Genomic DNA, 24,812 nt, shown 5'->3' on the forward strand with positions numbered 1-24,812 from the left:
TCACCCAACCACAAGTTGCAAGGCCACCCTGTGTTAGTCAAGACCGCTGCACCATGTTCCTCCTCTGCCAGACCAAAATATGAGCAGGCTCTCCAAAATCTTAGCCCACCTGCAAAAACTAGAGTACAAACTTGGTGTAGATGGCACATCTTGTTCATTAGATCCCCAACAGCCAACTTCAGATCACCGTTATGCCTACTTCAAAACCATAGAGGCCCCAACAATAACCTCAACACCGGGAAAGAAATCTTCTGCATCTCCTCACCGACAAGCGCAGAGGCCCTAATCCATGCGATCACATTGCTCACCAAAGAAAAGCTGAATTCCTAAAAGCTCCGATTTCTAAGAGCCTTAAGGTCCCCTCTGCTCGACCTAATCTTCTAACCCAAATCCCCAATCTCACCAACTTCCGGTAAGGTGACGTTTTTGAGAATCCACAACTAACGCCCAACCTGTTGGTATGAGACATTGGAAGAATCGTCGAACAATATCCACGTTTGAGGCTGCAATGAAACAGCCCAATGCAAAGAGGAGGGCTCTGCCTAAGACTAGCGTCGTACACCATATTTTGGACCCAAAGTCGTGACGGCTAGGATTTAGGAGGAGAGACATTGGTTTTTTCTCTCTCTATTTTTTTTTTCAAAGAATGTTGTCCGTCTTGATTAAATGATGTAAATCATAGCAAAAGCTACATCGCAGAGGGAGAGATATTGAAATGGCTCATTGTTGGTAAATGCAGTAATTATGGTAAAAATATTTGGTGTGGAAGAAATATGAGAGTGGTCATAGATGAGAGAAATTGACATTAAAACAGCTTTATTGCAGGTGAAGTTGGCTCAATATGACATAGTTTATGTTGTGCAAAAAGCTGCTTAACTTATGAGTTAAGTAGGAAGAGGTGTTTGGTAAAATTAAATAAAGCAGCTTATTATTATTATTATTATTTTAATTTTATTTTTGTCAAATAAGAACTTTCATTCATAAATAAACATTACACCGAGGCCCAAACAAACAACAACAAAGGCCAAGAAAGCCCGAAACAATAAAGCCATAACATAGAGTGGCCCAAAATTGGGCCTCCACACCACAACCAACATATCGGAGAGGAAAATAGGGTCACCGCTCCACCGATACCAAGCAGCGACGATGTTCTTCTAGAGCGATATAAATAGCAAAACCCATGCCGACTTCAATGATTCTAATTCCAAATTTCCAGATATCACAGTAGACATCTCTTTCATCAAGAACAAATTATGCTGCAAGAACCAGAAAAACAACAATCGGATAAACCAAATGAAAGGAGTCCAGATAAACCGGATGAAGGTGAAATGAAAGAGATAGGAACCTGAGAGTACACAATCCCTTGTAGTATCACCGAGTGCAGTAGTGGGTAAACTCCACTTTGTGTAAACCCCGAAGAGCAAGGACCATAGCAGAAGACATTGAGGTGAAGAGGATAAAGACCAATCCAGCAGCAAAAAGGAAAATTGAAACCAACGAAGATCAAGCAGGGTCAGATAGGAGAAAACCTCCCAGCAAAACCACCCGAGACAGCAGGCACGGATAAAACAAAGAAAAGAAAAACCAGAAATAGAGACAAAGAAAACACGAGCAGAAGAAAAAAAAATAGTGATCTGGGACTCACCCACTCCAAGCCGAAGATCCCGATCAAAAAATTGATCGAGGTCTGGCCAAAGAGGAGGGGGGAAAGAGGAAAGCAGTGTTGGTGGATTTTCTAGAGAGAAGAGGGAGAGTTTTCTAGAGAGAGAAGCAGTGGATAAGGTTTTTGTTTTAAATGTTACACCATTAAACTACTGCTTATAAAAATTGACGAAGTGGTGTTAGCTCAGTGATTAGAGCACCCACTACATATGTATAAAGTCATGGGGGCAGAAGTGAAACCCTTTGATCCTCTTTTTTTAAATTTTTTTTAAAAAAAAAAAACTACAATTGCTTATAATTTAGGGAAAAATTTGGTAGGGGGACCTGAACTATGGACCACTACGAATTTCAGTACATCAAGTTTCAAAACATAAACTTTGGTACATCAGATTTCAAGTCCGACCCAGTAAACATACACGACGTCAATGACTCCGTTAGTTTAGTGACAGGTGTCATAATTTAAAGGGTAATTTGGTCTCTTCAAGTTTTTTACTCTGAGCACCCAACCCTCTCTCTTCTCTTCAGACACCGTGACAGTGCTGGCGAGTGTGCTCTGGAACATCTCTGGCCTGAACTAAGCTCTCGCCCTCTTTGATCGAAGGCCTCTAGTTGTCCTCATCAGTATATGCAATAGAACATCAGCCTCATCACCACCACCATCGTCTAACACATTTTTATTCCTATTTCCTCATCAGCCTCATCCCTATTTCCTAACTGTATCTACAAAATTACATGAACATCACCACCGCCATCATCTAATAAAGATGCATTCCATTTCTATTTTATAATTACAATCCACTCCTAATTCCTAATTGTATTGAAACCCCAAATTAACTACAACAAGAGTTGGATGAGAGTACCTCGGCCGGAAACGGATTGGTGCTCAGTTTTTGCAACTGGGTCATCTCCGAAAAGCGAGCATCTTGGAGGTGTGAAGTGGGTTCGGATTGAAAAATTGGGTTTTGGAAAGGGGTTTTGAAGGAGGGAGTGGGATCGGAGGAGCCAAATTGGGTATCTCCGGCCTCTTGAACCCGTACTTCTCGTCGTAAGAGGCGGCCAACACGGTGGAGAAATCAGAGGCCATTGCTTGGCTTAGGGGTAGCAGAGTCGGTGAGCGAGGTTTAGAGAGAGATAGATAGTAATCACTATCCCAAATCGAAAATAGCAAATTCACCAATAGATCTGAGACTTGATGGCCATGAGCAGAGGCTTGTTGGGATCAGAGTCGTCGTACTGCTTCAACTCCTCGGCGGTGATGTCGCCTAGCTGGACCAGCGGCAGCAGAGGCTGCATCTCCTCCAAGTTCTTGGGGCCATGGTGGGTCTCGGAGGCCCAAAAATCCCAGAAAAGACATGGTAAGCGGCAAAGATCAGAGCCAGGAGTGTGAAGAAGGTCGCCGGAGATAGGCTAGTGTAGACCACGATCACCTCCTTCAGTTGTGTTCCCAGAGTTGCAGAGCCATTTCTAAAGAGAGAGAGAAGGAGTCAGAGAGTATGAGAGAGAGGAAAGCCGTTGACCAATGAAAAACCAATTATGCCCTTCATTATGTGCGTAATGGCATGCGGATTAACGGAGTCATTGACGTCGTGTACATATATTGGTCAGTTTTCATATTTGATGTATCAAAGTTTATGTTTTAGAATTTGTTGTACTGAAATTCGTGGTGGATCTTACTTCGGGTACGATTCATGAATTTTTCCCTATAATTTAGGGTAACCTATCCCAAACTGGGCCGTAATACATGTCGTGTTAATTGATTTGGCAAGTAAAGGCAGTTGTATTCTGTTTGTTCACTTTTACAAATTTACCCTCACAAAATAAATAAATTTGGGATATCAGTTTGTGTCTATAAGCGTTACTAAAGGTAATTTTAACTTTGGTGAAGCTGGTGATACAAAATGCAGGCAGTCATGTATGTATTACAGGTACTCCGTGTTTTAGTGAAGCCTAGGTCCAGCTTTATATGTGCCTCCGCGCTAAAATTACTGTTCAATAAAAATAACTGAACGTGGAACAGAGCCTTCCAACCACAATGGATTTCGAAAAATAAAAGAAAAAGAAAAATGTATGAGATAAGTACAAATTGTATCATTAATTTATTCAGTTCTGTTGTCCGATATGGGGATGGTGTCGACATATTCGATATTCCCTCCATGGGTTAATGGTTTAATTAGAATGGGACATGGTGTGGTCATCCTGTCCAAACCCGGTGGTTCACAGTGGGAGCGTTGTGGAATTTAGTTTTGGCATGTTCTAGAGACCCCTTGAGGCTTATTTCGTTTTGGTGCATCGTTTCAATTTATGAACCTAATTAATTTGGAAGTAACCTAGACCTCTCTTTTGGATGAATTCAAACAAATAAATTCCCATTGATCTAAGTAAGTTTACATATTTTACCTTTCAATTCAGAAAAAGATACAAGCTCTAAAATTAAAATTAAAATAAATTTTTTTTTTTTTTGTCAAGTAAATTAAAATAAAATTTAAAAAAAGAACTGAACAAAATTGTGTTGCCTCGTGTGATGTTTCATTATTCCAAATGGGAAATCTCAAATTTAAATGAATTGTACTGCTTTGGTAGAAAGTGCTACTTCATAATTCTATTATTGTTCATGACAGTCCGACACAAAAGCTTTGACCGAAAATCGACCGTGAAATTATGCGTCCAAGATTATGAACGAGTCATCCTATCATCGAAGCATGTCACTGAGCCCAAACTGCTAAAGGACCAAGACACACTTATGAAATTCATTCGAGTTCCGCCAAAACCAGTTTGCAGTACACTGTTTTAGACCTTCTATTTTCCTCAAGACCATAACATAATCATATTGAAATATGAGATATATGTACTCTAATATTTTTTGGCTTGTGATATGAGCATGATTTGGAAGATATGATGATTTTTCAGTGGAGGCCTAAAACATGCACGATTCAGATTATTGAAACGAGTTCATGGTGGGTATATATATATATGCTCCAATCCTAAATCCCTCACATTGGAGAGCAATTTGAGGGATTGTTCTTAATTTAAGTCAATGGATCTGCATAAATCTATCATCAGAAACACTATGAAAATATCTATTTGTTTTTCCAAATAATAGCTTCTACGTCTTTACAGATGCCGTGAGTAGCAAAAACAAATACAAATGGAACATTAGACTAGAGTAACTAGGTTGCTTGCTTCCATAAAAGTTTCAAAAGTTTCACTTCTCCCATCTTGCAAATCTTAATATCCGGAACCGGAAAATTGACAATCTTGTGACTGTGTCTTGATTCATTAGAGCATTATGGGAATGGGATTACAAAGAAGAAAGATACGTTGAAGCACACAGGACAAGTTGCTGCAGATTCTGTGGTAGAATATCGTCATTTTAAGTTCGTAACTCTTATGCGTTTGCGTCTGGTCCTGCAGGTTTTGAATTGAGCAGTGGCTGTAGAGCCTTTACAACAATTGTCATGTTTGGCCTGAAGTCAGCTTCATACTGAACACAAAGTGCTGCCACTGCTGCCAACTGAGTGACATTGCATGAAAATATAATGTCTTAAAAAAAATTTCAAAAAAAAAAAAAGGATATATCTTTTCCTACACTAGACGCTTAACCAACTATTTCATTATGTGGGGCTTATTGTACGTTCATTCGAAAACAGTTTATAGCATATCTAATGATATGTTCGAGAGATAGGATGTGCCAAAGCAAACCTTAGCAATCGCCTTTGGTGGGTAGTCGTTGTTTAGCTTAGGATCAACACACTGCTTCACTTTGTCCTCACTCAATCTTGGAGTTGCCTGCAATGTTTTAATGAATTCAGATCAGAAGTTTTGTAATTAAGTTCTGCTAAAATGAATGAGTCTCAATCCGAAGTAGTGAGATATGTAAGTACGTACCCAGGTAACAAGACTCTGTTGCCCTTTTGGCATTGTATGATCTACAGGTTTTCTCCCTGTCAAGAGCTCTAATAGAACAACCCCAAAACTGTAAACATCACTCTTCTGTGTTATCTGCCCCGTCATGGCATACCTGATCAAAAGCAATGATTTTATAAATAAAGAGAAATAAATTAGATAGACATAGAAAAGACATAATGGAGATGATAGAAAACAACGATCCTGTCAGTGCAGATTACATAAAGTATTCCCCCACTTCAAACTAGGAAAAAATTCAAGTTCAATCACATCTAATATAGCTTTTTGTGCAGACCAAAAGCTGCTTTAGGTAAAATAAAGACTATTATATGTGCTAAAAAAATTATAAAGTGATCCATGCGTTTCATTCTAACCATTAGAGGGGGGAGAATGTATCAAATTGAAAGTTTGAAACTAATGTACAACCTCTAAATTACTAATGTCATGGTTATAGGAGGTCAGGTAGTAGGATCATATTCAACATTCGAAGAACAAGAATTGAAGCTTACTCAGGAGCATGATAGCCAAAAGTTCCCAAAACTCTAGTCGAATGAAGTCGCGCGGCTGTGTCAGATGACTGATTCGTCAAGTTGAAGTCTGCAATTTTGGCAACATGATCATCGAAGAGTAGGACATTGCTGGATCTTACATCCCGGTGAACAATGGAAGGTTGAACCTTTTCGTGCAGATACTCGAGGCCTTTGGCTGCACCATAGGCAATTTTAATTCTCTGATTCCAACTTAGAGCTGGACCTGGCTCAGCTCCTTGTACTCCTTTCCTTCCTGCATGGATCGAAACAACAATATGAATCAATTTTCAACACAAAACTGCAGACTCAAAAGGCAAAAACAAAAAGTTAAATTGAGCATACCATGCAATATGTCATGTAAAGATCCCATTTGTGCAAACTCGAAAACCAAAATTCGATTATTTCCCTCTAAGCAATACCCCATCAACTCCACAAAATGATCATGCTTAAGTCTTGACACTGTTGATAACTGCGCAAGATTAACATAAAAATCACTGTGAGTAAAATCAATCAGCATTGTATTTGTCGAACAAAAGAAAAAAAAGAAAGAAAAAAACAGTATGCCTTGAGATCTTACTTGAGATCCAAAATCTGAGTCAGGCTCTTGTGAACCTGCATCCAACTTTTTAATTGCAGCAGGCTTACCATTACTTAATTTTGCATAGAAAACCCGGCCATAAGAACCTTCTCCTATCAAAGCCTTTTGGCCGAAGTTACTCGTTAGCCTATTTAACTCATCCAAGGGAATAGCCGGAATTTCAATGGGTAAGGCCTTTGCCGGAGCCCCACTTTTTACCGGATTGGAACTCCTTGGCTCTCCTCTGTCATTTCCTGTACAACACACAATATAATGGTTAATAGTGCCGGACAAGGTGCACGTACACTGAAACAATTGTTCATGAAGGTTAAGAAAATGTCTAACATGTGAATAAATAAATTTCTTTTGTTAGTTTCCAGCTTCAATATATGTATCAGTGATCCATAAACTAACGTCAAAATCACAGGAATGAGGTCCGATCTCAATGTTACATTCCTGAACTTAGTTTTTAGGAGAAGATAAATTATTTGATGAAATGTCTCAAAATTAGAGTTTCCATAGCGATAATTTTTTGACTCCGTCACCCTAACACAGATGCTCGGAATAAAATCCAACAAAGAAACAAATTGATGCATGGAAAATGAATAGATACCTCCGCCTCCATATGTACTCCCACCGCCCCCTCTGGGTGGGGCAGTGTTATATTGGTTGGCAGGTGGGCCGTAGTTTTCCTCCTCCGCACCGCCGCAGCACGACATATTTCAAACAATTTGTCTAGGCACAGCAATCTAAAAACCCATGCATGTACCCAACAAATTATTATTCCTCCTCTTTAATCGCTATTTGCCACAAATCTACATCAAAGAATTCCCATATAACTCAGAACCATAAACAAAACAAAACAAAAAATGAAGATCTACATGTTTTCCAAATCATGATTATGTGATCACATAGAACAAATCACAGAACGAAGAAATTTCGAGCTTAATAGAATCATGAATTGATGATGGAGAAGGAGAAGAAAATGCACCCGGATCTGCAGAGAAACAATGGTGCGGAGAAGAAACAAGGCCAAAGAGAGAGAAAGGCCGGGGAAAAGGAAATGGTGGATAAATGCTGCGATGGGTTCTCTCTCTTTCTTTAGCGGGAAAGTCGGCCATTGGCGGAGTTTAACCGCTAAAACGAACGTGGCCCCACGTTTGCACGTCTCCCCCACCTTCTATTATTGCCATGAAAATCCGACGGCTCATATTCTGATTCCCGCGTTTGGGTATTATTTTTTTCGGATGTAATCACAAAAATTCCGATTACCAAATATTTTCTACTTCAATCATTTGCCATCCATATCAGTATATACTAGGGACGGCAATGGGGCGGGTTGGGGATGGGGATCACAATACCATCTCCATCTCCGGAGTCATCTTCATCCACATCCCCGCCCCAATCCCCAAAAAAAATATATTGGGGATTCCCTGTCCCCATCCCCACTGGGGACTAGGTCTCCAAACCCGCCCCAAATCCCCAATAAGAATTTAATAAATAAAATAATTTTTCTCATATTGCCTTTTCTAAAATCAAAATCTACAACAGATAAAATTAAAATATGATTAAATTCATAAATCATAATTCAGTTAGGGTTAGAGAGAACAATAGGAACGGTTGGGTTGTTGTTTATGAAGTTACGGTTTATATAGTGCCTTTTATATTGTAAAATTGTAACCATTAAAGTAAAGTATAGTAAATGTATATATTTGTGATTTATATTTAAAAAAATAAATTAATATATAGCATTAAAAAATGTATAAATTAAATAAAATGTATATATTATTGGGGCGAGTTTGGGGATGGGGATCACAATACCATCCCTGCCTCATCCCCAATCTTAGAAATCTTAGATAGCAGGGATTGGGGATCCCCATCCTCATTCCCCATTGCCTCGAATCCTCCCCCCATTAGGGGTTGATATCCAATGAAGCTCTGTCCCGCTAGAGATTTTTGTCATCCCTAATTAATACTAACCGGTCTGAAACTACATGCTTTGCATTTTCCCATTAGAAAAAAATGGTAAAATTTATTTTAAAAAATAAAAGATAAAAGGTTATGTGAAGATAATGGGTAATTATTTGCATAGATATAGGGTAGTTTTCTTCTTTCACAAGATATAACAGAATATTATTTTGTTAATTACATTTGTATAAATACTAGAGCTCATCCACTATATGTGTAGGGAGAAGTTAAAAATAGTGGGGAAACTTTTCATACAACTACCACGTTTTCTACTATTTTATTATTTTATTTTGCAATTTACTATTCTATCAATTATGATTAATTATATTTTATAATTTTTTAATATATAAGGATTAAATTAGTGAAAGATTTCAGTTTTAGAGAACAAAGTCTCTACTCTTAGTATATAATCTATGGTGTGAGGGTATTTGAATATTTTGATACCATTTTAGCTACCAAAGTCTCTTTTCTTAAATACTAGCCTTCCTGCACGCGCGATGCGCGTGCGGAAGGGCCGCGCTCGCGCGTGCGTATTGTCCTTCCTCTTTTGTGATGTCTGGCCAGGGAGTAGCTCACTTTTAATTTCTTCCTAATTTGGGTTACACGTCATAGTGATAAACAAATCCAGTCTACCATATTTTTGAACCAAAACCATTGCATCTTGGTATATCACGTGGGCTTCCAACAAATGATGATGGCAGAATGGTCCTACGACCGACATTACCTAAGAAAATGTGAATTTACATTATATGTTTCTACAATTGTAAAACTAAAAATTAAATATGTGTAATGTAGGTGGAAGCAAAAGATTAACTCATACCAGCATTGTTTTCCCCTGCATTTAACTCATATACTTTAAATGCAGGGGAAAACAATGCTGGTATGAGTTAATCTTTTGCTTCCACCTACATTACACATATTTAATTTTTAGTTTTACAATTGTAGAAACATATAATGTAAATTCACATTTTCTTAGGTAATGTCGGTCGTAGGACCATTCTGCCATCATCATTTGTTGGAAGCCCACGTGATATACCAAGATGCAATGGTTTTGGTTCAAAAATATGGTAGACTGGATTTGTTTATCACTATGACGTGTAACCCAAATTAGGAAGAAATTAAAAGTGAGCTACTCCCTGGCCAGACATCACAAAAGAGGAAGGACAATACGCACGCGCGAGCGCGGCCCTTCCGCACGCGCATCGCGCGTGCAGGAAGGCTAGTATTTAAGAAAAGAGACTTTGGTAGCTAAAATGGTATCAAAATATTCAAATACCCTCACACCATAGATTATATACTAAGAGTAGAGACTTTGTTCTCTAAAACTGAAATCTTTCACTAATTTAATCCTTATATATTAAAAAATTATAAAATATAATTAATCATAATTGATAGAATAGTAAATTGCAAAATAAAATAATAAAATAGTAGAAAACGTGGTAGTTGTATGAAAAGTTTCCCCACTATTTTTAACTTCTCCCTACACATATAGTGGATGAGCTCTAGTATTTATACAAATGTAATTAACAAAATAATATTCTGTTATATCTTGTGAAAGAAGAAAACTACCCTATATCTATGCAAATAATTACCCATTATCTTCACATAACCTTTTATCTTTTATTTTTTAAAATAAATTTTACCATTTTTTCTAATGGGAAAATGCAAAGCATGTAGTTTCAGACCGGTTAGTATTAATTAGGGATGACAAAAATCTCTAGCGGGACAGAGCTTCATTGGATATCAACCCCTAATGGGGGAGGATTCGAGGCAATGGGGAATGAGGATGGGGATCCCCAATCCCTGCTATCTAAGATTTCTAAGATTGGGGATGAGGCAGGGATGGTATTGTGATCCCCATCCCCAAACTCGCCCCAATAATATATACATTTTATTTAATTTATACATTTTTTAATGCTATATATTAATTTATTTTTTTAAATATAAATCACAAATATATACATTTACTATACTTTACTTTAATGGTTACAATTTTACAATATAAAAGGCACTATATAAACCGTAACTTCATAAACAACAACCCAACCGTTCCTATTGTTCTCTCTAACCCTAACTGAATTATGATTTATGAATTTAATCATATTTTAATTTTATCTGTTGTAGATTTTGATTTTAGAAAAGGCAATATGAGAAAAATTATTTTATTTATTAAATTCTTATTGGGGATTTGGGGCGGGTTTGGAGACCTAGTCCCCAGTGGGGATGGGGACAGGGAATCCCCAATATATTTTTTTTGGGGATTGGGGCGGGGATGTGGATGAAGATGACTCCGGAGATGGAGATGGTATTGTGATCCCCATCCCCAACCCGCCCCATTGCCGTCCCTAGTATTAATCAAGCCAATAAGGCTTACGGTTGAAAGTATGTGAAATTGCTCCTACTTAATCGAAGTCTAAACATGTGTTATTTAATATTTGGAGGTTATAATATTAACTTGATAAATGTAAAAAGACAGAAAATGAAAAAAGAAACAAATATCACAACAGCAGCCCAGCACCATTTAGTCTAGTAACATAAGTCTCCCCTATTTACTATGTGCTAGTGTTATTATAGTTTATAGGCTTGCTTTTAATAAGTAAGCATTAAATGTTTAATGAGTGGTTTCTCCTTATGTACAGCTGTATTACCACCACAACTTCTTGTCTGTCTATCTACTGGCATCGGAATGGTATATAATAGTCACCCTGGCTTGAGCTGAATGAGAAATCGATTTGATTTGATTAAAAAAAAAAAAAATTGACACACGCGTTAACACGTGTTATGAGGCTAGTAATATTGATTCAATTATGTTCTTGACCAAAAACAGAGTATCATAGACAGGTGGTGGTTCCATTATTTGGTAGCTAATAGCATTTTGCTTTTGAAAAGGAGGATGATTTGTGGTCATGTTCCGAAAAGACCTAAAGTGAAGTGTGGCCCATGTTTTTAAGCTCGATAAATTTTTTTATATTTTTTTTTATGAATAATGTTAGATGAATTATTTTTTCAGATGATACTTACATCTCATCTTATATGACAGTTGATCATACACAATCACGTCATTTAATAAAACTCTTTGATTAGTTGGACTTTATGCAATATCAGCTGCTACATATTATAAGATGCATGTACAGTGGCGGAACCACATGGAAGGTTGTCTGGGCTGCAGCCTAGACAGAATTTTGGTCCAAAAACTCTCAAGTATATGTATACTTCCCTTCAATCCATACTAGCCCCTAAAAAAAAAAATTATATGCAGCTACTCAACTAACTCAAGCCCTCGTGTCCTCATCTCCTTGAAGGCAGTGCGGCACCAGTTGGAGACGAGCTCGATGATCTGGTCATCTTTGATCGATGGACTCCCCAATGACTGCCTTGACCTTCTGCTAAACAAGCAGAAACTAGCGAGAAAGAAGATAAACGGCAAAGACAAAAACACCGAGCTACTTACTCTGGTTGATTATGAGGATTAACAGCACCGTTAAGATCCATATCCTATCAATCTGTCTATGATTGATTTCTCCTTCTCTTTTCCGATACCCGCTGTTTGTTTGTTCAAATATGACACTTTGCCCTCGTCTATATAGGAAATATAAACCTCTAGTGGCTAAAATGAGAGTAAAACAAGTTTGCAGAGTATTATTCTGTAGAGTACTACTATTAACGTACGTGTCTAGCTTAGCTTAGGATGGTTCCAACTTTCAAGTCATGCTGTTGATGTCAAGTTTCCTTTACTCTGCACTTTTATTTTTTAAGTCTGCAATAGTGTACTTCTAATTAGCCTAGACGACTTTTGTATCCTAGATCCGCCACTGTGCATGTAGTCTCAAAAAAGTGATTCCTCAGCAATACTCCTAATGACATATGTGGATATGGATCTTCAAGCTCTAGATTTGACTGTTCCTTACGTTTAGGATGACTCACCCTCTCCAATCCTTAAGGAGTTTGGTTTTGAACCTATTAAGCCTTGTCCAAATTTTGGATTTGTAGGGTTTACAAGGTTGTTCTCGCTGTTAGTAGGGGTCATTGGCGTCCTCTTGGTACATGAAAGATCATGGTCCAAAGTCTAAGATATTAGTTGGGCATGGAAGTGGCTAGATTGGAGAAGGAAGTGGGCCATCTCCACTGGCCTTTCCCCAGAAAATGCTTAACCTCAAGCACTAAAACTTGTGAATTGCGCTTTGAAGGCGAGGTTAGCAACGTGCACACAGGACTAATAGGAGTGTGGTATGTAACATTCAATTTAAGGTGGTGGTTGACAATAAACACTCTAAAATATGGTGAACTTGATAGAATCTTGTGAGAAGTAGCATATACCACAATTGTACAAAGTAATTGACCCAAGTTTTGGGTTTGTCAACAGGAAATATGCCACAGACCAACCTATCACCCACAAAATAATGGTCAATGAAAATGTCTATGTGCCTTCCATTGGCTTAGTGAACTCAAAAATGGAGGGCAGGTTTTTGAAATTGTACACAAACACTTCAGGAAAACAACGAAGAGTTTCTCTAAGAAAATTTAGAGTGAGCAAGCTGATTTGAAGGGATATCATACTCCATCAATTTGCCAACAGAAACCAGTTTTGCATAAACTTCATTCTAAACGAGTCAAGCAAAAGAAGATAATGTCTCAAATGTATTCATCAATTCAGGCCATATGGTGTTAATGACCTTTACCACACTATGTCAGAAACACATTTGGTACAACTAATAGATGGCAATAGGTGCACTTAAATACATATGAAGCAAAGGAGTTCATGGTAGTCTTTAAGGGTAAAGCATAAGACCACATAACCAAATGAACAAATGGATTTGAAAAATATGGCCATTCTGCTACATCAACCCCATTGAATGATTCAAGGATCCAACCATGGCAGCAGTCAGGCAGATTTATCAGTTTGCCGAGTTGCCTTGACCTCAATCACATAAACTCCCACTGTAAACAGAAAATTGGATTACATACTTCAATGCTTCCATGTAGAGCTACCCAAGCCGGACTCAGAACTTTAACTGTACACCTAAACATTAATATCCTGATCTCATTCTTCTTTCCATATCCGGCCAGTAATCCTCAACTTCAGTTCTTGCCTATCCCCACCAGAAAAGTAGAGCGCCATATTTCTCTGTATTATGAGTCCATCCTGGCTGTCACGAACTTTTCTATGACTGTCACGGATACTCCTGGGAATTCCTTGCCATATTAACTTACGACCATTTCCACCAACCTCCAAACTATAGCTGAATTTCTTCGCCTCAGTATCATCGCCCATGAATCGTAAAAAAGCCATGTAGACTGGAGCCATTCCCATCTGGAAAGCCTCAAAGTGCAAACAAAACTGTCTTCCAAAACAATTAAAGACCTGGATATACAACAGATTTAAATCAAAGGTAGGTCAAACTTACATGTACATTGATCAATGAATATGCATTGGAGAAACAACTATAAGACAAACTGTTCAGCCAGCAAAGAAGAAAAACAAAACTTACAGTTAGCATCCAAGTTGCATTTTCAACTTCATGTGGGTTTGATTTAACATATCTATGGTTGAAGGTACACCCATCATGCATGTCGACCTTGTGATCATCCTTAAGATGATTAACAAGAGTTGGGATATCGCCTGTAACAGAGCACTCAGATCCAGCATAAGGGCAATTGTATAGACGAAATCGACAATGTTGCTCATGCTTCAGCTTGCTATAGTATGGGAAAATATCATGACAGCCTAAACTCTGGTATATGCATGGGAGTTCCAATGATTCAGCAACCTTCTCCAAAGCCAAACACCTGATATTTCCAAGCTCATAGCGGCAAGTTGGGCAACAATTCTGCACCCTTACCTTGCAGTCAGAACATAATGTGTGGCCATTAGGACACTGCACGGTAAGATTTTCGAATGAAGAGTCAGAAAGAATTTCAGGATGATAGAACACTATCCCTACTGTTGTATAAGAAGACGAGAAAGTGAGAGATAATTTTAATTGTTTCAATCACAGGCTCAGAAAACTGCGATTTAATTAAAAAGTTGACTATACAAAGTAATGGACTCTGGATAATATGAACAACAACAAAAGTAGATAACCAAAATAACAAATTAGGTGAGCAATTAAAACAAAAATGACAGGGTCATAACAGCTACAAAGGCAAAGGAAATTATCACTGTTTGCACTGAAATATGAAAATAAAGCAACGGAATGATGGTTCTCTACGATTTTTGACATATTTAAAGTTTGAAACAAAGATCAGATTAAGCTAAAGTAAAGAAGCATCACAAATGAATGAAATGATTTCATAAGATACTATACGAAGTTAATGATTTTGGTCATTAGTGTCACCTATCATTTCCAAAAATGCAAACAGAAGAAAAAAATTAAAAGAAAATAAGAACAGTAGAAGTTTACAAGTCTAAGACCAAAAAAAATATTCTACTAATAACCACAGCATCTCCCTCAAACTCTTCTGAGAATCACTTTATCTTACAAGCAACCAAACTTCATAAAAATCTTCCCAACTTATACCATCCACTCCACCGCTGTAAATCTACGTCTAAATGCTACTTTCACAATGACCTGATTGAAACCATGTCAACTGTAATGCCCAACAATATTCTACTAACAACACACAGCATCTACCTCAAAAGATTATGAGGATCACTTCATGTTAGAGCAACCAACTGCATAAACATATCCCCTCCTTAAACCAACCACTCCACCACCAGCAACCTAAAGTTAAATGCTACTTTCCAATGACCTGAATCAAACCCATTAAACCTCATACCCTGCGAAATCCAAACCAAAAGTATTTAACCTACAGCAGTGTTTTCATCACTGCCACATATGTGTCATAACATTTTTCTTCCCTTCAATCATTCTCTAGCCCATTTTCCCCTCTATATGTAAGAGGAGAAGTAGGAAATCTAGCCTGCTTCAGAGAGGATTAACAGCAGAAGTTCCAATTACCAAGAAACTACCATTTATAATTGCCAATGTATCTATGAATGATCTGCTATTATGATAAACAGTATAGCCAGCAAGGTTTGATGATGAATAGTATGATCTCAAATGGTTAATTAGTGAATCTGGGTGAAATACAGAAAGTTTGAACTGCGAATGTACCTGATGAATAGGAGGGTACATTAAACTTGTGCAGACAGGGCACTCAAGTAACTCATGCACACCATTGGTTGAATATAGACCATGTTTTCCACCCAAACCAGGGGTAGGCTTATTAAGTGCACCAGCTGTCTCTGACTTTGCCATTGCCATGTCATAATCTCAAACTGTTTGGCAGGATTCGAGAACTCCCTTGCTCTTGACCCCAGGAGCCACGGATAATTCAAATTTAACAAAGCTGAGGCTCCTAATATCCAAAAGTATATTCTACTTTGCCCTCTATTCCACTCTCAGTTCTCCATGGACTTGCTATCCCTGTTGATAGATGAATAAAAATGGCTTAGGTACCATCACATGCTATTATGAATACTTGCTAGAGAATCTGCAATTCAACTGGAGTCCAAAGTCCAGAGAAAAAACAAATGAAACAAGGCTAGAATTTTTTTTTTTTTTTTTTTATGGAATGAAAACAGTATGCCACTGATTGTTCATCTCAATACACTGGTGAAAACATTATGAAGAATGGGCAAGTCAGGAAGGTGATGCAGACTACAGTCGTTTTCTGACATCTAAAAACTTTGGAACATAGTATTGCTTGCAGGAAGGAGATTCCCAATCATCTATGACTTGACCCTACACAAACAAATATCTACACTATTTACATTAGCATTTTCTGGCTTAATATTTTAACAAGGCTTAGAAAGTGCTCTTTGAGCTTTTATAAGCCCCATCATACTGAGAGAGAGCAAGTATTCCAAGCATTGGTGGATACAACCAAGGCACGGCTAACACCCGCTTAGAAGCTAGACGTAAATCATCACATCCAGATATGCTTATTAAATTTGAATCCAATCCAATAATCAAATTTTACTATTGAATCATAACTAGGGCAACAACACAGGTCAAAAGAAAAAGGTATAAATAACATATGGAGAACAAATCATGCCTGAAAATTGGAGTATGGATTCATCTTAAAGTGGGATGTGCAAGGGAAGAACAAAATTAAATGGAACCATGAAAGACCAAACCCAGAAGTGAAATCTAGCTTTCCAGTTTTTCCCATCATCACATGGCTCACCACATTTTCAGATTTATAAAGATATCCAGCAAGACGAGGATAAACCCAGATCAATTCAGAGATTGGACTTGACAAAACCCTCATTCTCTCTTGCACTAACAAGGAAATTTTAAAACTTGCACTGGAAAATTTAAAAAAAAAAAAAAAAAAATCCAAAATTTACATCAAAAAGAGCATTGCAAAGAAAACATTATTCCTCCTTTTAACAAACAAACGAATCATTTCTTTCAACAATCAAACAAAAAAAACAAGTAGAAAAAACATACCCCAGATGAAAATTTCAACGAAAAAAAACACTCACTAAAACGATAAACCAAGCACCCGAAATTCGACCTTCAGACCACAATTTCCACTCAGAAAATACAAAGCTCCAACTGCCTTTCCCCAAAATCCAGCTCCCCCTTTATATAACAACAGAATAAATAAATAATAAATAAAAAATAAAAAGCCAAGCCTCCACGACCATAACCAATCCAAAGAAACAAAAGCACAACATGTAGAACAAAGAACAAACCAAAACACAGATACCCAGTTGAGATTTCTACCCCAAAATGCCTCCACATCAAATTAAAAAAAAAAAAAAAACCCGGGTCTCTCTCCAAAATCATCAAAAGAGACAAACAACCCAGATTGCAAAACCCAAACAAGAAGAAAAACAAAAACGAAATCGAACAACGAGCCCCAGAAACAACAACAACAACAACACGCGTATTACCCGGACATGGAAATTGCCGTGCTCATATCCGTGGTGCTTGCCATCGATGGTCTTCGTTGTCTCTTATGTATGCTTCAAATTCACTAAATGTGTTTCTGGTTTTTTCTCTCCCTCTTCTCTTCTCTTTTCTTTTATTCTATTGGGAGAAGCCTTGTTTTTGTTTTTTCTGTTGTTTCGAAATTTTAATATATTTGCCTTTTGTTGTCGGCTTTTAATTCCCCCATTTTTATTTTATGTTAATTTTTTTTACTCGTGCGTGGACCGGTGCTCTCTCTCCCTCTGTCTCTCCCTACGCGCACGCGACGTTTGAATATTCGGCTTTCTTTTCAAACGCGTCGATGCCTTTTAATGTCTTCAATGGGGGACGCTCTGCCTCAGACCCTAGTAGGGTTCTCACTTTTGGAGAAGAGAAATTTGAATTTCCAAAACGTTCTTTAGGAAGTTTCGTGAACAACTTCAAATACGTTACCTTTTTGGGTGTAATCATGCACAACCATGTTCATAATGACGTTAATTATATTTACGATGAACAAAATTACGTGATATTATCAATCATTCAATCGCATGATAATAGAATATTATTATGATGTTGTCTTTTTAATATACCCCAAAACTTTTCTAAGTGTGCTGAAGTAATGCAAATCCCACTTCATTAATTCCCTGTCAGTATTGTTCATCTTGAAATTTCTTGTATTTTAACATAATGCTCAACAGCTCAAGTGTTATCTAGTCTTGCGTGCAGATTATGGCGTGATTTAAGGCATCTCACCGTTCTTGTATAAGGCACATTCTTCTTATCATCTAATTCTTTCTTACTAGACAATCTTTACAACGCACTCAGGCTGGAGACTCGTGAGACTTATTAGCTTTTTATGTGAGACTGTTGTTTTGGCCAAGACTCATCGTACTATTTATTTTACCAATTTCGCTAGAGCTTATCAATTATTTACATTAATTCATTATGATGATGTTTGGGGACTTTCTAAGACACCATTTGTGATGGTCATTACTACTTTATTACTATTATTAATGATTGGATTGATTGAAGAGCAACAATTTAGTGTTTATCTTTGTTCAAACATTTTCTCCGTATAATTCAAACCCAGTTTGGTATTCCTATCAAGACCTCACTGATTTCTTCCAGAACCATGGCATTTTTCATCAAACTTTATGTCCATATTCCCTTCAGCAGAATGGCATAGTAGAATGAAAAAATGTCATCTCTTAAGTGTTACCATAGAGCCCTGTTGATAACTTGACATACATGGAATGCCCCAAGTGCCTCTTGGGTGATGCGTTAACCTTTACTACATACCTTAACAACAGAATGCCTGAAGTGTCTTTGCATTCAACGTTTTTTCAATCTTGAATGCCTACACCTAGTTATTTCCAGGCAATTTTGGTCTGGTTATTCTCTGAACTTTCGCCCTTCTAGCTTTAGCTAGGAAATGAGCCAACATCATATCACAAACATAAACTTGTACGAAAATAGGAATCTGGGAGCTGTGTTTCTTGCGATGCCAAAACTGTTGTACAACTATGTTAGGACGTACCTCGATCAGCCTTATTGGAGGGTACTGGTACTGTAAAACTGTTCAATTTGTACAACCTACATATACCAACCCATGCTTACATAAAATTAACCATACAAAGCATAACGCATGATAATAATTCCTTCAGCCTTCTCCAGAAACTTGGACCACACTTGATTTATTCTAGCTAGGACCATCCAAATATATGATTTGGAGGTATGCTTGAATATTACAACATAAGTAAACAAAATCTTTCATTTGGGTAAGTTCCAAAAGTGATTATTGTATAGGGTAATGTTTACGAGTAGATATTACAATTAAAGTTAAGAAAATTGGCATATCTTTTGGTCTTGCTCTAGTATCTTCATTGTCATACTGTCAACAAATTAAAAACTTCGCGTTAAGAATATAAGTAGGTGATGACCTCCAACAAAAAACAAAAAGAATAAGTAGGTAAGCATGGCAATGTTTCAAACTACGTGAGTTCGTTTAATATGGTAGCATATGGCTATCACAATTTGAATGCAAGTTGTACTTGCATAGAAATGAATTTAGGAGAAAGACTTCCGTGAGGCACCCTCACCACCACATGGTGCGGCAGACCAATTACTACTTAGCAAGGAGTCTTTTGGGTATTGTACATTTAAAAAGTAAGAACAGTTTCGAAAAAGAGAAAAAAATTTCTGATTTTTTATATGCAAGAATTTCTCTGAATCTAAAGGTGAAAATACTCGTATGCAAACAAAAGTAGTCTAACAGAGGGATAAATAGGCTTAAAGAGTTTCTTACCACGTGTCAAATGTTAAAATTTTTTGTTGTAGTATGCAAATAATTGTTTTGTTCGACCTTGAGGCATTAGCAATATCTTGTATTGAGATTTTTAACTTCACATCAAAGCTAGATATTTCTAAGGTCCTACAGTGTGCTGATTGAGTTGAATAGTTGATGTAGGTAAACAGGAAGATATCTGGATGTACGATAAGGAAACTATCACTTTTTGATAATTGTTCAAATAAAAGAGATATCACTTGAAACTACTGAATGATCTATCTCGAAGTTTTGGGCCGGACCAAGCTATAGTCTGCAGTAACTAGTTCAACATGAGCTACATCATGATGACTTTGAAAATCTAAGTGACTTGACGTAATTTCATGTTACGTATATTGAGGTTGGGATGTGTATAATAAATTAATCAAATTTCATGTTTAAATTGCATGTATATATTTTGATAAATTAATAAGGTTGAAACTGTTCAAGTAAATCCAGAATATGTGTATGATTCAATCTCTAGGTTACTTGACCTGGTTGTAATAGGATTTTGAATTAGAGATATTCTTGGAGATATATATTCATAGATATCCGATTAATTGTACGATTATCTTTCCTTGTACAACTCTGATTCTATGTCTTGTAATCCTCTATATAAATAGGCCCCTATTATCAATGAAATCGCGACTCAATTATCTCCAAATTCAGTTTTCCTTAAACACGTTATCAGCACGAAATCCTAACCTTGAAACCCTAAATTCGTAACCTTCAAACCCTAGCCACCACCGCCGCATATATTGAAGCCCTCAATCCCAGGATTCCAGAACTGGCGGCAGAACCACTGGAACCAGTCGGAAAACCACCGAACCGGCCACCAGAAGTATTGAACTAGCCCTCCAAGAAGAAAAAAGGGGATCCCTGCACTGGTTCACCACATTCCGGACCTCTGATTGTTACTAAATTTTGCCACCAGCATCGTCTCGATCCCTGGATTCAGGAATCGGAAGCAAAACTCTAAAAACCGGTATAGAAGTTGCTGAACCGGCCTGCAGCAAAATCGGCAGAAGAAGAAAAAAAAAAGGAGAAGCCTAGAAGAAGTGAAAGCCCACTGACGCGCTGATCCACTGACACGTCAGCACGGCCACGACAGCACACAGGACTCTGCCACATCGGCACCAGCGCCACGTCAGCACCTGTGACTATTCCGGTCAAATTTTCCGGCAACCTATTTCAAGGTATTTTTTTACTAAAAGTTCTTGTTTTTATTTAATTTCTCTTTTTTTTCTCGGGGACTTGCAAACTCCCTTCTTCTACCCCCCTTTCTTCATCATAGGGGAGACCTAATTAAGCCGAACTGTGGGGGTTCATGCTCACTCCAAGCTTGGAGCTTGTTGAGATCTCCAAACTTAGAGTTTGTAGAGAATTTATGATCGACTACTTACGTCATTGTTTCGATCTAATCTAGTACCTCTTGGAATTGAATTTCTTGGAAGCGATTACGCTCAGAAATTCCTAATTTCTTGGAAGCGATTACGCATAAATTTCTATTGTTTTCGTGGTAGCTGTTTCTGCTCCGAAACTAACTATTTTTCTTGTTCTCTTTCAGGATGAGTAACCTAAACAAATTTGACTTTGCTCCATTGGGAACAACTGGCTCTGGATATCACAGGTGGGTTCGTGATGTCTTCCAGTATCTCAAGGCCAATGGAATCCTAGATATGATTCTCGAGCCTAGCCAGGACGTGCTAACTGTTGAGCAAGTCAAGCTTTGGAAGCAAATAGAGCAGCCTTAAAGGAAAATAAGGCAAAAACCATCATCCTAATGACTCGTCATATGGATGATTTGCTCCAGTTCGAGTGTATGAATGAAGAAGACCCCAGATGGTTGTGGGTCTCACTCGAAGAAAGATTTGACAACGTCCGTGACTCCCTGTTTCCTGACCTAGAAGTGGGATGACATAGCCTCTGCTTCTGTGATTTCAAGTCAGTTCTTAACTACTACTCGGAAGCACTTCGCATTAAATCCTTAATGAAATTATGTGGTAAAGTTATCACAGATGTGATGTTGATTGAGAAGACTTTCTCTACCTTTCCCGTCTCTGCATTGATGGTTGCCAAGAACTATCGAATCGATGTTACTGCAGGACGGATCACAAGGTTTCATGAGCTCATTGGAGCTATGAATGTCGCTGAAAAGCATGACAACATCCTTGTGAAGAACTATAATTTGAGATCCATAGAAACAGAGCATATTCCGGAATCCAATTATAGCCGCGCCCCTAAGAGAGGGCGTCAAGAGCGAAACTCTAATCTTAAGGATACTTTTGGACATTCTGGTTCATATAATCGCTCTACTTGGGAAGGTAACCGCCAAAATAGGCCAACACGGAACCAAAGAGGTCAAGGTGGAAAAAGAGAGGGAGACAACGCCTCTAGCCATGTTGGTGGCGCCACTAACACTAAGAGTCATCTAAATGACGCTTTCAAAGCACCTCAATCAATGGAGTCTGAGCAAAGAGATGTATGTTCTCGATATGGAGTATCCAGTCATTGGACACACATTTGTAGAGCTCGTGAAGAAATTGTCACCTCCCACAAAGCATATTGTGAAGCAAGAGATGCTCACTATATGGAACAAGAAGATCAAGAAGATGATCTAGAGTGAAGGGTTGAAGACTACAAATCTGGCTGGGATCAATAAATCGCCAATTTTGTTTAATTCTTTATTTTTCCAAGAGATGTAATAGGCAATTGTCATATACTTTGTAGTAAATGCCATTGGCTTATTTTTTTCTTCACATAAGCTCATCCAAAATGAGTATGATGTCTAGGAAGGTTTTGAGATAAGTGGTACTTAAGCGAGTTTTGCTCCACCGACATCTCTCTACTCACCTGGTCATATTTATTTTGAAGTTACCAAAAGAAGTCAAACGACTACTGTAGATACCTCTCACTATGCATGGAGGATTTGCTACATCACCAAGCATAAGTAACACCCTATTTGGGACACCCACAAGCCATGGTGAGGCCCAACCGAGACATGCATCCCGTAACCCTATGTTCAACCTACGCTACGGTATCCGGAAGTGGTAAATACGTCGCTGGGAAGCCACCTTTCCGGCCTTGCAAAGTTGCCTTCACAAACATGCTTTCCAGACTAGAATAGTGATTTCTACATCCCACATCTAAGAAAATGTAAAGGAGATGGCTTCCTTCACCTATAAAAGGGACCCTCCTCCCACAACTCAAATCATCCCATTACACACTTTGTAATCCCCTTGGGCCGTAAGGCCCAAACACACATAGTACAATATTTAAGTGGATGTAGTCCGCTAACGCGGAGACGAACCACTATACTTTGCTTGTGTTGTTAGCTCTCTCTCTAAAGCTAACTAGAGACCCCTCGGATCTCTAACGTTAACATTGGCGCTAGAACCAGGGTAAATTGATACAATGGCTTTGTCACTTACCATTGAGTTAATTCATCTTGACGGAACTCAAAATAATTTTTCTTTTGAGTTATATAATTGATATTCTTAACGGTAACTTGTGTCATCTACCAAGTCAACGCTTGGTCAACGCCCATCTCAAAAGTCAACACTGGCAAACCCCAACTCCATCCCAAGTCAACGTTGGTCAGCACAAAAGTCAACACCAGCTCAAATGGTCAACGCTGAACCACTCAAATTTTTATTTTATTTTTTGGCGATTCTCTCTGGACACCCAGAAAAATTTCCAATGCACCCAGGGGTTCAGCGTTCATTCTCCTTGCTCCCTGCGGTCGGGTTCGAATATGGCTTGCCGCTCGAACCAGTTGCCAACAGCCACAACCGCCAACAACGCTCCGCAACCGCTAGGCACCGCTGCCCGCTCAAATCTCCCTCAGCGGCACTTCTTCCACTAAGCTTCATCGGCGGAGCCGCCAAGCTTCCTCCACTAGCCTGGCTTAGCCGAGTTTCAATTTCATGAACTGTACACCGCTGGACTATACACCTCTGACCCCAGGCTCCTCGGTGTTGGCAGCTGAAAAAGTCCAGTCCGGTCCTCCGCCACTCTCCGCTGCACACCAAATCCTCAGCTAGCTACAACACCGTTAGGATACACCAGCGGAAAAACCTCCGCCAGCACAAACCGCTGGCCAAGCTCCCTGCTGAGTTCCAAAACACCACCGTCAACGATCTCGACGTAGTCCGTCAGGCATCGCAGCAGCTCGCTTTCTTCTCTCTTTGCGCACAAATCAGATGCCCGCCAAGCACAGCCTCAAATTTTGGTTTCAAGTTTCTGTGGCGGCTAAGGCCTTCGACAAAGCTAAGCTCTGCTATTTGCAGCAAACTGTCGAACGGTCAAGCTTGCATCGACAAAGTATAAAGGGCCTCCGCCAAGCAATGCCTCCGCCAAGAGACTCCGCTAATAGCTATCCATGTGAACTTGTTGCTACCGACATCCAGTTCATCTTTATGGCGTCAGCTGCTGATTACTCCTGACACCAGATAAAGAGGAGACGGTTGCAATCTAGCCTATTCTTCAGCAAAGCTTGCGATCATCAAACTTCGTCATCTACCCCCGAACTAGAGCATCTCACCAACCCCAGATAAGTCCTTCATACTTCTCACTCGTCTCTGTTATTGATTATCATGGCTACTGCACATAAACCATGTTGAGACATACCTTAGTGCTGTCATATGCATGCTACTTATCAAGAACCTCTGGTACATTTCCATTGGTTGCATGCGCGGATGTGCCATCTACATTGGCTCTTCGACAAACACACATATATCTACAATAACCATGCATATATATTAAACAAGTAATGCACAGGTCTTACATGAGCTGCTACGTTTCATGTAACATGCACACTAATTCTATGTTGATGTGTCATGCACATATAACATGCTCATCATTCTTGATTAAATAGTCTTTGTCAAAAGCCTGCTTGGACATAAATTATGCTCCAGTTCCTAGCCTTA

General features: G+C 38.5%; 2 protein-coding genes across 3 annotated transcripts; both read right to left on the reverse strand.

Moving 5' to 3' along the window:
- Positions 1–4,723: 4,723 nt before the first annotated feature.
- LOC112194934 (probable protein kinase At2g41970) lies at positions 4,724–7,801 on the reverse strand. 2 transcript variants are annotated; one of them, XM_024335198.2, is made up of 8 exons: positions 7,664–7,801; positions 7,286–7,487; positions 6,673–6,926; positions 6,438–6,564; positions 6,075–6,348; positions 5,548–5,680; positions 5,362–5,448; positions 4,724–5,173 (listed from the first exon to the last, which is right to left on the reverse strand). In XM_024335198.2, the coding sequence occupies exons 2-8, from the start codon at positions 7,389–7,391 to the stop codon at positions 5,048–5,050; spliced, it is 1,107 nt and encodes a 368-aa protein (XP_024190966.1). In that variant the 5' UTR covers positions 7,392–7,487; positions 7,664–7,801; the 3' UTR covers positions 4,724–5,047. The 2 variants fall into 2 exon arrangements, with proteins under 2 accessions (XP_024190966.1, XP_024190967.1); XM_024335199.2 differs by lacking the exons at positions 7,286–7,487; positions 7,664–7,801 and having other exon boundaries at positions 6,438–6,547; positions 6,673–6,743.
- A 5,404-nt stretch (positions 7,802–13,205) lies between these two features.
- Positions 13,206–17,734, reverse strand: LOC112192528 (E3 ubiquitin-protein ligase SINAT2). The gene is made up of 4 exons (XM_024332295.2): positions 17,546–17,734; positions 15,756–16,067; positions 14,130–14,516; positions 13,206–14,002 (listed from the first exon to the last, which is right to left on the reverse strand). Exons 2-4 carry the CDS (start codon positions 15,903–15,905, stop codon positions 13,682–13,684), a joined length of 858 nt encoding a protein of 285 aa, XP_024188063.1. The 5' UTR covers positions 15,906–16,067; positions 17,546–17,734; the 3' UTR covers positions 13,206–13,681.
- Positions 17,735–24,812: the final 7,078 nt, after the last annotated feature.

The sequence above is a fragment of the Rosa chinensis genome, chromosome 3, assembly GCF_002994745.2.
Source record: "Rosa chinensis cultivar Old Blush chromosome 3, RchiOBHm-V2, whole genome shotgun sequence".
NCBI lineage: Eukaryota > Viridiplantae > Streptophyta > Magnoliopsida > Rosales > Rosaceae > Rosa > Rosa chinensis.